The 12073-nt window shown below is 45.1% G+C and overlaps 1 protein-coding gene across 1 annotated transcript; it reads left to right on the top strand.

Moving 5' to 3' along the window:
* Nucleotides 1–1988: 1988 nt before the first annotated feature.
* On the top strand, nt 1989–8282 carry SLC46A2 (solute carrier family 46 member 2). The gene is made up of 4 exons (XM_074166711.1): nt 1989–3291; nt 4898–4981; nt 6587–6743; nt 8225–8282. The coding sequence occupies exons 1-4, from the start codon at nt 2223–2225 to the stop codon at nt 8280–8282; spliced, it is 1368 nt and encodes a 455-aa protein (XP_074022812.1). The 5' UTR covers nt 1989–2222.
* The last annotated feature ends 3791 nt before the right edge of the window (nt 8283–12073 follow it).

Here is a 12073-nt window from a genome sequence, read left to right as displayed (position 1 = left end):
TTAATGTGAATGAACACTCAGAGTATCTCGGAAATATGTATGTAATTCATAAGATCACTAATGGCATTTAGCACAGCTGATTAGGTGTCTAGGCCTGAATAGCATTAAGCATAATGCAGTATCACCTAAATGTTAAGAGTGTCAGATGAATAAGCCAAGCATCCTGCATATGCAACAAAGTGTGGAAGAAAAATATCCCTTATTTAAGAGTTAAACAGACCTGCAGTCTCTCAAGCACAGTGCCTGCAACATACCTCTGCATGCCAAGATAACTCATGTCCCAAACTGAAGCTTGAATGGGACAAAGTAATTTATCTTTCCTTCTAAGGTCTGGTGGAAGAGACAGGGCTCCCTGGGTGAAGCAAAACGTGGCAATTCCTCCGGTCGTGTTTGTTGCCTCAACTGGTCACAGGCTGATGCTTTGGGGTTTTTCGTAAGGCTGTCTGGAATTTCCATCCTCTTGAAATGTTCCAGGGATTGGAGAAAAAGATTTGTTCCACTTCTGAATAAAGACTAAAGAAACTAGACACTTTTGCAGAAAATCTGGGGGGAAAAAAAGGCAACTGTTGGAACAACCCATATTATATTTTACAGCTGGCTAGGAGTCTTTTGGCCTAACAAAAAAAACCCAAAAACAAATTCTCTGGTTAAACTGAAATTGTCTAGCAGCAAAACATCCTAGCAGACAATTCCTCTCTCCTTTCCCGGTTAGTTCTTGGGACTTTTTTCCTTGAATCAAATATAAAACAAAAATTATTGCACAACCGAACTAAGAGTGAAAAAATTAAACTCTTGAGCCGTGAGTAGACAGGCACTGAGTAAATATCACCTGAATCAATAGAGAGTGCAACAGATGGAGGTTTTAACATTGTTCTTGCAAATTAATCATTAATTTATTTTTTAAGTAATCATCATAAATCTTCCTAGAACAGATTGTTATTCTCCCTGTTATGATTCATTAAACCAGTGCAGAATGAGATCATTATCATTTAAGTTAGCATTTTTGAGGCTGCCAAATATCGTCCAAGTATTTCCTGCAGCTGGGACAGCAAGCATCTTCCTTGGAGCTGGCAACCTGCTTGTGCCATATCCTGCTCCAAGAGCTTCTTGTGCCTCTGGCCAGCCACACCATTGTCCCCCAGCCACACCATCATCCCTGCTGGAACCCTGAGTCGCTTTTCTTGACCCCCTCGGGTGGCAGAAAAATCAGAGGCTGACTTCAAGCTGAGAAGCTATATGAGGCATCAACGCCTGCAGAGAGGCACAGCCCTCCCCACTGCCCAGAGGAGCTGGGACCGGAGAAGGCTTGCCTGAAGATGGGCTCTCACCCACCCCAGCCTCCAGCTCATCTGGCTGATTAACTGGGGCATGGCGGCCACTGATGCCTTTGGATAAACTGGGACTTTTCTCCTCCTCTTGGAAATTCCCATGCTGTAAAGCCAAAGGATGCAGCAGGCAGAGTGTCAGCTGTGGGAGGCAAGTTACCAAAAATAGGCTTTTTCCCTTTTAATTTCTCTGTGGTGTAATTTCCTGACTGTGTTATTGAAACAACAATGACACAAAGGGCACAATGCTGCAATAGGGCAGATGGGAGCAGGTAAGAGCGAAAGAGCCAACAACATATTTTTGAAAAAGAAAGGGACACTAGCTCGCGGTAAGGGGAATTCAAAAATTACCTGACAAAAAGGCACACACCCATCTCCTGCCCCTGCAGCCACTCTGAGAGACCTCTGGCACATGAAGGATGCCAAAAGGGAAAAAAAAAGCCACCACCAAACAACAAACCAAATGAAAAACAAATCACCCCCCCAAATTGCAGCAATTACTTGATCAGGGCATTTTCACTTCCCAAACTGGGAGAGTGAAATTCCCCCGGGTCATCTGACCTCTGTTGAAACCACACCAGGAAGAGGAGCAGCGGCAGTCGGCGAGTGCAGGGCGTTCTCCGGCTCTACAAAAGCCTCCTGTGCCCGAGCCACGGATCAGAGCAGGGCAGGGATGTGCGTGCGTGCCTATGCGTAGCAAGGCAAGGTGCAAATATCCTCCCAGCCAGATCATCTCTTGCACAACTCTCTGACTCTCCGCAGCCTGGCTGACCTTTTGTTTTTTCCTCTGCTGCTCCTCTCCAAGCATGCCTCCAGAGCAGAGCTTCTGAAGAGCCATTTTCTCCCGTGCATCTCCCTGGAAACAGCTCTGCCCGAGAAGAGGGGATCGCAGGCAGCATGGTGGGGGTGACAGTGATGAGGACGTGGATTGAGCCGGTGGTTGCAGGTTCTCAAGTGGCCAGTGCCTTCTACGACACGGCGCTGCTGCTGGTGGTGAAGAACTACTACAATCAGACCAACTCCACCGCTCCTTCCCATACACTGGAAGATGCTCAGCAGAAGGCTGTCTCTAATTTTTATATCATCTACAACCTAGTCCTGGGCCTGAGCCCGCTGGTGTCAGCCTATGGCTTGTCCAAGCTGGGGGACAGAGTGCATCGGAAGATCCCCATCTGCTTCCCTCTCGTTGGCTACTTGGGCTCCAAAACTCTCCTGCTGCTCCTGATCCTGCTGGGCTGGCCGATTGAGGTGATGTATGGGGCTGCTGCCCTCAATGGTCTGACGGGAGGTTTCACCACCCTCTGGGCAGGCGTCATGGCTCTGGGATCCCTGGGTTCTTCTGAGAGCAGGAGGTCTCTGCGGCTGATCATTATTGAGCTGGTGTATGGTCTCGCTGGCTTTCTGGGAAGCATGGCATCTGGCTACCTGTTTGTTGGCTTCAATGACCGCTACCGAGAGGGCACTGTGCTGGTGGGCTGCAGCATTGCTTGCTATGCTTTCTGCCTCCTCTACAGCATTTTTGTCCTGACAGTCCCCAAGCCAGCAGCTTCCTGCCCAGCCAAAGCCAAGAATGCAGAGGAGGTGGGCAACCAGCTACCGGCCCACAAAGAAGCACCAGCAGCAGGGAGTTCCCAAGCTTCGGAGAGCAGCAGCTCCACTCCAATATCCCCCTCAAAACTCATCATCATCATGCTGTTTGTGGCAGCAATCCTCTATGACCTTGCTGTTGTTGGTGCAATGAATGTACTCCCGCTCTTCTTGCTCAGGGAGCCTTTAAGTTGGAACGCCGTAGAGATTGGCCACGGCAATGCTGCTGGGTATGTCATCTTCATCACCAGCTTTCTGGGGGTGTTTGTGTTCTCCAAATACCTGAGGGACATTACCATGATCATAATCGGAGTGATATCCTTCAGCGCTGGCATCCTCATCATGGCCTTTGTGCGGTGGACGTTCCTGTTCTACATTGGTGAGTTGAATGGCCACTTGCAAGAGTGAGTGCACACTGAGAAAGGGGCTGGGGTGTTTCACTGTCAGGAGAAGGGCTTTTGCTCTGCCTCACCACGAGTTTCAGAGCTGGGAGCTCGGCAGACCATCAAACGAGCGATTCTTGGGAGGGCCTCGTTATCATTCCCCTCTCCCTACATCGCACTTTGTACTCAGCACCCTACAATATCCAGAGGAGGCATATACTCCTGCCAAGGCTTAGTTTAAGGCTGGTTGACTTGTAATTAGTCACTTGGGTATAACAGGGGAACAATGCTCATGACAGAGGGGAGTGGGGACTGTTGCTGGGTGCCTGTACTAATCAGACCACACCACTGCATTAATGGGAAGCACTTGCTTCTTGTGAGGTAAGGCTTAAGCTGCAACAAACAAATTGGCAAAGGTTTCCTGTTAAGCAAACATCTTAAGGTGTGATTTATTTTTGTTACATTAAGGCATTTATGGTCAACGGAAAACTTGATAGTGAAACACTGGAGCTGCTTTGGCAACTAAAATATCATGAGAATGTAGTGTGCAAATCTTACACTATGTATAAATGACCAAGGGACAGGTAACAATAGATGGGGCAGCATCCCACGATGAAGGCAAGGCAAGTTTGTTGTTGGGAGGCAGCCTCGCAGGAACACAGAAAACAAAACCCAAGAACTGCACCCGTTGTGGCAGTGAGATGGATGATTCATATCTGACAAACATAGCATCGTGTGTTACATAGCTTTGAGGTTTTTTCTTCTCAAAGTGAGAAAAAGATCTAAGAGAAAAGGCCTGAAGTGATTTTTCTGTCTGCCCCTACAGGGAATGAGAAATTGAAAATCAAAGTTATTCTAAGGGGAAAGATGGTTGGATATTTTATCTGTGTACTAAGCCAAAAATTGAGTGCAATCTTAAAGAGATTTTATTTGTTTAGGCAATCAGGCTGGGGAAAAAAGGATAAAAAATTAAAATTGAAAAAATGCCAGTTTAATATTAAGTCCATCATGAACACACGCTGCTACACAGTGTGCAGGATGTTTATTCCTTGCTTTACAGAAACACCTCAGTACATTAGACATGGACCAAATCTTCACTGAGGTTGGCTGTGCTGACAGGAAAGTAATTCCAGCTCCCTAAAAGTTTACGCAGTGGAGAAAGCCTAAAATACTGCAAGCCAGAAGCACCGAGATAGAAAACAGCTGTAGTGTTATAAAGGTACCATTGCTGTCAAGGCCATGTAGTATGGGGTGCTCTCTCTGCTGGTTAGACTCAAATCATCAGCCTCACTATCTCAAAGGACAGCGCTCTACTCCATCTGCGCTGGAATTTCAGGCTGAGACCAAGAGACCATGGCTGGTTTGGGGAAAGTACCTCTGCTAGGTGGGAGCAAGAGGTGGCTTAACCACCATCGCTTGGGTGAAGTGAGGTCCTACATTCCTATCAAAGATTAGTATTTCTTTCTGGTACTCAAGGGACAAGAAAATGTGAAACACAGGCCCTGCCCCAGCCAGGGGCACATAGTCTTCACGGGCAGTGGTTGGTGTGTTGGGGGACAATGAGAAGATACTGATGATAACCTCATATTCCTTGCATTGCAGCACGGGCAGTGATGCTCTTTGCCCTCATTCCCTTACCAACCATCAGGTCCGTGTTATCCAAGCATGTCGAAGGATCATCCTACGGTAAGTACTTTGGTTACCTTACCGATCAAAAAACCCTCAAACCCCTCCATTCAGCCCAAGGTACAAAGAGAAAGGTAAATTATTGCTACAATCTCTGCTTTGCGTAATAAAATCAGAACACAAACGGGAAGGGAGGAGCAGAGAAACTTGCAGGACAAGATTGTCACATCCAAACTTCTCCTCCTTGGTTGCATCATCATTTATCCACAAACTTCTCAGCACGTGCTTCAAGCGACTACTATCAGTATGCAGCTCAAAGGCAGAGAAAATATCTGAGGTGCTGCTCAAAAACACAGCGCTCTGGGGAAAACCAAAAGAAGCAAGACGTTGGGTTGAAGCACTGTGATAGACCACTGATATTTGGCTTCTTTTATTTCCAATTTTGGGAAGGATGCATTTATTTCATCCTTTTTCAGTTATGCTCTCTAAACATGTCTCCATGTTTTACCTGGCCGTTTGCTCCTGTCAGACCATGATTTAAGTAACAAAGGACAAGCTTTACCATTTTGGTAAACAGGAGCAGAAATTATTTTCTATTTAAATTTGTATTAGAAAATAGTAAAAAATACATATTTTACAGCACCATATTAAAGGCTACCATTTTTAACCCCAATGAGCTGGATTTGGACACAACAGACGGGCCTGGCCATGCATTCAAATAGCACCTCAGGCCCACATCTGCTTGTGCCTCCTCTGAACACGTTCCCACGGCCGCCCTGTGCACCCTTTTCCCTTCTGCCATAGGAACACAACGTAGGAGCTCTCACCAGTTCATTCCTGCTGCTTGTGCTCCTCGCTTGCCTGCCACACATACCGCAGCTCGCACCCCAAATTAATCATTATTATTAATCATAATGTTTTTTTAACCTCCAGCACGAGCTGCACAGGCTGCAGCTGACTACAGCAGCTCTCGAGCTGGAGCATGCAGCAGAGCAGCCCTCGCCTCCTGGTCGCAGCGTTGTCTCCTGCGGTGGTGGCCACTGTGTGGCTGGAGAAGGCTGCCAGGGCAGCAAGCTCAGCACGCAATCCTGACCTCATTCCCAAGTTGCATATCCCGGCAGGGCTGGGTTACTTCCCCTGCCCCCCGTTTACCATGGCAGGAACAGAAGGGTGCACTTTAGCAGAAAAAGCTGGTTCCACCAGGGTTCATTTCTGCCTTTCCCCCGCCCTAAACATCGCACAACTCACACGCACCTCCCGATTTCAGGCATTATTATAATTTTTAACCCAGTGGACCACTCTTCTGGCCTAGGGCAGAAGCAGACCCTGATTAAAACCTCTCCTGTCCTGCTCAGGACTACCTTACTACATCCTGTGGAAAGGAACACTTACTGCCCAGTTTAGTGCTGCTTTTCCAGGCAGCCACCTTAACATCTAGACTGTTTAAACAGACAGTTTTCTAGGTGGATCTCTTGTCCTATGCCTAAAAGAAGGAAAAGTCATTTAATTGTGGTCCAGAACAGCAGTGGCTGCAAGCTCGTGCCATCTGGCACTTGTGAAGCAATGACCACATCGCTCTTCCACGCAGCAGTGATCCTGGATTCCGCAGGGAGGTACCACAGCTGCTTTTTTCCTCCTGAGTAACAAAACTATGTTCTTTTACAGGTAAGGTATTTGTCCTGCTGCAGTTGTCCTTAGTCACCACGGGAGTAGTGACATCTACACTCTACAACAAGATCTATCAAAACACACTGAACTGGTACAGCGGCTTCTGTTTCATTTTGTCCTTTCTAGTCAGCTGCCTGACTCTCCTCCCTTTAAGGTAAGGAATAGGAAGGGTTTTGTCCAAAAGGACATGCTGTATTTTCTCCATGCTTCCTGATTCTAGATCTAAAGTGTATAATACAGATGGGGAAAAAGAATTTGGAATTTAAAAAGAAAAAAAAAACAGAAAAAGATAAAAATTTTGCAGAAATGAGTTGATGAATATCAAGGAGATTCAAAGAATGAAACTTGCAAGTGATCTCACTGATGTTTTTTAATCTTCTTTTTGTTTAAAGTAGCATGAATTGCTGTAGGAGGAATATTTGGCAGAGTTTAAGAGCTGATAGTCCCAGGGGACAAAGCCTTCACACAAATGTAGTCCTTGAAATTGCAAAAATAGTAGTAAGTAGACTGAGGGAATAATCCTACGCAAAGTAAAACATTTTTTAAAAAATCCATTACAGGTTACTTACTCATTGTGATAGAAAAGAATAACCTGAGTCGCCCCCAGGTGTTCCTTTCAAAGAGAAACCATTACCACATAGTGGAGGAAATGGTTACTTTCCTGATCCAGTGAATTTGCCCAACTGTACAGCTACAGAGCGACTGAGGTGTACAATTTCAAGAACAAGTTTTGAGCAGAAAAACAGCTAAATTTGAAGAGAGAAAGCTGAAACAGCATCTCTGTCTATTATTCCAGAATTTTTTAAGGATCTCCCTCCAATTCTCACCTTGCCTGTTCTCCCCTCCCCAAGACCCTCCATCTCATTGCATTACTAGAAACAGCAAGACTCATCCTGTATGAAGTTAAAGCAAATAGTGATAATATCACTATTTAATCCCTGCAACAATATTTTCATTCAGATATAAGGCAGATACTGGATAGGCTAATGTCTGATCCCAGGCAAAACTTAGCAAGTTTTCCTGTATTTTTTTTTAAAAATAATAGTGGAAAGTCTAAAGGCACTATGTATACTGACTTAAGCATTATCACTTAGATAGGAATAAAAAGCAACGCTAAGGAAAGCTCCCAGACCATCAGCTCTGCCTCCTCCCGAGCACCGAAGGCTTCCTGGGCTCGTGAAACACATTTTACACCTGGTGTAAGGAGGGCTACAAGCACAGGGAAGGCTGCTCCATACTCATCATTCCCCTGGCTCTGCTTTCCTTCTCATCTTTTCCAGACACAAGAGTGACTTGTCTCTTATGCACAACCCTGCTGTTTAACTGAGAGCCACTGCTAGCAACTCAACTGCTTTTTAACACGCTCTCCAAATAGAAATTAGCACCATTATCAGCACAAACACGGGGATTAGGTCTTGAAGTCTGAAAGACGATAAGTAGGGCCAATTTCATTGCTTGTAGGGTAACATACAGAGAGGCTGGCAGATCCTTGCAAGGAATGGCACGAGCACTCAGCCAACACCAGACACCCCAGCAAAGTTTAAGCTGAAGAATTGATGGGGGAAAAGCAAACTGTAGTTTTATGAAGTAGCTTGTTAGCTCTCTTGCAACCTGCATTTTTATCGCTCTTTACAGCATTGTGGCCATCAAACAGCGTTCAACCACTGGCTCCCTTCAGATCCTGACCGAGTGACAGAGGCTGCAACAGCTAAAGCATCTACTGGTCTTTATCAACTCCCTGAGCTGATAAGGTGGAAGGTTTGCCAGCCATTGGTCCCAGCAAGTTACCATCATTTTGGGAAGCCTTTCATTTATATTTCCACTTCACAGCATGCCACAACCTCTCAGCCACTGAGCTCACCCAGGACAATGAAGTCTGCCTTGTTATTTCTGCAGTGCATCATCATGCAGAGTTCATGCACTGGCTGTTGCACACCAGCGGTCCTCAGAGCATTTTGCTTTCCTGCTAGGCTAGGTAGCAATAGTGGAGAGTGACAAGAACAGGGTAGAAATGAAGAGGGCGTTTCTAGACACATCATCCACCATGGAAGGGGAAAGCAGAGGATCAGCTTCCCATTAGTTCCTTCTTGTCTGTTCGTTCAGAAACCTCAGGGCAGTTCTGTGACTTTGGCTGATGAAGCAGGGGTCTACAAGCCGTGCGTGCATGGCTGTCAGCAGGACACACTTGCTCTCCAAGTGGTACAAAAGATGTGTCGGCCCAACTGATCAATGTCACATGAAAGCCCACTAGATATAGAAATACCACTGTAAAAAACAAAAAAAATGTAAAATTAAGACATTTCTAGTAATCCCTAAAATAAACCACTCCTGAACAGATGCCCATGCCCCTGACTTCTGGAGAATGTCCCACTGTCCCCAAAGAGTGTTTTAACAGAGCTGGTGGGAGGATGCCAATGACTCAAGAGCTGATACCGGCATTTCAACTCACACCGCCAGGATGTACTACTCTCCTAGCAGGTTAAGAACAGGTAAGTGCAGCACATGACTCCTCCAGGTGTTACAGAGGTAGGGACACTGATGCCAGGTAGTAGTCACCTTGTTACCCCAGCTTTACGCTGGGTGAAACCCCTACTGAAAGGCACCTCTTACAACATAGCAACTGGCATGAGATGTTGTCATCTAACTCCAAAGGTGATTCAGAAGACTGGCATGCCCCAAAGGGACCAGATCTTAAATTATATGTCTACTTACATGCTAATTGAATCAACAAGGATTAAGTGGCTTCCAAGTTCCTGAACTAAGTGAAGGCAAGTTAAAAGCCCTTCAGTAACTGAAATAATCCGGAGGCAAATCAGGCAGCTTCAGTTTGAGCCAGAGATGCAGAAGTTGATTACTCACTATGCAACTCCTTATTCTGAGGAAGTTCCTGCCACCCCTGTTTCCCCCCTCACACACAAACCCTTGGAACCTTACCTCAGCTTCACTTTTAAGTCATAACAGATGTAAAACAGCAACAGACAGACAACTTTTAGTTAAATCAGCAGTGGAACAAAGTTTCAAGAGAAGGGTACTTCTGCAGTAAGGTAGTGACAGTCTTGTAAAATAAGTGCACACATCATTTCAATGGTGAAGGCTGCAAAAAAATGAAACTTTATATTCTAGGTAAAGGAGTCATCTTTTAATACATTTATTGGTCCATTCCATTAAATTAATTGAGGTAAACAAATGGTGCATTTTAAAAAAATGTACACGCTAATAGAGAATTACAAACAGTTTTACCTCAAAGTGTTTTTCTCCATCAATACTAGTTCCATAGTAAACAATGCACAAAGTATATTTATACAGAGATATATGAAAGGGTATAGAAACATGCCAGCACCAGAAGGCAAGACAACATTTCATAGCCTGCGAGTCTGAACAAGAGCACAGTTGCCAGATTTGGTCGAGTGCAGGAAACAAAAGCCTCCTTCCCATTGTTACATTGTTTACTGGCTAATTCACACAGAGACAAGTCTTTTCACAGCTTTCGTTTTGGTTTTTAATGGTATGAACGGTGACTCTAGTTCCGGCAAGTGCATTTACAAAGGCTGAAAGTGGAAGAGTCCGGGCAATGAGCCAGCACCATTTCAGTCCCCAGTACTGCCACCTTCAACAAGGAGGGGGATGAGGTCCACCTCCGCTCACAGCCAGCTGGCCTCCACCTCCACAGCCCAACTCCCCACACCTTAAGGAAGGGCAGAGGGATGCAGGCACAGAGGAGGAGAGAACAAGGACGGTGCGGCTTTATTTTCATATACTGAAGACAAAAGCCCTTTGGCTGTTTGCAGTTGTAAGACTATCCCCCTACAATCTGTCCGCTGGTGCAGTGGGAACGTGGCATTGGCCCCAACCCTGCTGCTTCACCTGAAGATATGGACACATATCCCAGCAGCAGAATTAAGAAAAAGGTTTAGCTTCAAAGCATAGAGTACCGAGACCTTCCGAGTAGTCCAGGACAGCGACTAGCCTTTAGCGTTCTAGCATGCCACTTACATAAGGGTGTTCTAATTAGGCCTTTTCGGGAAGTGCATTATTTTCTGCACAAGTACTGTGCCTTAGCCATGCAACCTTAAAACCAGCCCAGTTCATTGCCAAGTACTTGTACAAGTCAGATGCCCCAGCAAGACTCCAAAGTGCTAAGCATAGAACTAGGTATTGACATTTAATTTCATACAATTGATTAAACAGCACTCCCAAAAAGTTTAAAATACAATATTCACACCGCCAGAAGGCTAGTTTATTCCTGTGATCCCCAGTTTTACTTTACAAAACAAAAAAAAGTCTGATAAGTAGTAGCAAGTTCCCTACCTTAAAAAAAAAAGACTCCATTTTCCCTGTTTATCGGTTGTTGTAGTAAAAGTTAATATACCAAGGGAAAAGCTGCTCTGCCTTCAGAATTTATGAAGGCTGAACATCTAATGAGCTAGTTTAGTCTATGCAATTTTGCTCAGTGGTTAGCAGCACCAGGATTTTAAACAGTCTGCAACATTAATCACACACAATTAAATTGTGCAAGTTTTAACAACAGCGTGGCTGCTGTTAAAACACTGAACAGTCCCTGGTGGGCTAGGAAGGAATTCTTTTGTACCTTGGCATATGGAGGACCAACACCTGAAGCAATACGCATCATGAACAGTCTGTGCAGAGCCACGGCTGCAAGGCCACCTCATAGCACCTCCACAGGACCACCTCTGCCACTCATGCTTTGCAGATGTTTCTACCACCTATCCCACTAGTCTCTCCTTAGCACAAGTGCCAGTGTGACAAAAATCCAAGTAGACTTCAGTGAAGAATCTGTAGTTTATTCTTTGATACAACTTGCATCAGAAGAGTTCGTGTCTTTAGGGCTACACCTGTTACCTTTTCATTTTTCAATGGATACCTGAAAAAGCCATGATGTTTCAACATCTATGTTTATTGCAAGAGTTAGAACCTGGTAAGGATACATACGAACAATGCACGGTTCATTACCGAGCATGAAAACAAGATCTCAGTGCTTGCTTTATTGTGCTGGTGCCAGTTGAGAGAAGAAACAAACATCCCAGAAATTACACAGAAGTAACCAAGACAGCAGTGAGTTATGCATCCTCTGAGAAAAAGCTTGGTCTGGCTATGGATTACAAGGAAAACTGGGCTAATTTAAGGATTATTGAAGGACCTACATGTTACATAGGCTTACAGAAAGGGTGCAACTACTTTTGATGTCATTTTAGTGCATATGCAGAGGCTGACCTTAAATGACTGAACACTCCACAAGTTATTTGAAGATGAAGCTCCTGCACTACTCCTGCTTCCCTTTACCAACACCTTTTACTTTTCACACTTAAGGTTCAGGCCATCCAAAGGAGAGACTCCTGTCCTGTAAGGGTTACAGGATAACATGTCAGAGTTTCTCTAACAGTTTAGATCTCAGCCCCCCACTAACAGCAGTTAAGTGCACTCTTTACAAGTGCCACTCCTTACATCTTACAGGAGTTTCCTGCT

Source organism: Numenius arquata, chromosome Z (genome assembly GCF_964106895.1).
Source record: "Numenius arquata chromosome Z, bNumArq3.hap1.1, whole genome shotgun sequence".
Lineage (NCBI taxonomy): Eukaryota > Metazoa > Chordata > Aves > Charadriiformes > Scolopacidae > Numenius > Numenius arquata.
This window is presented reverse-complemented; position numbering and strand designations above follow the sequence as displayed.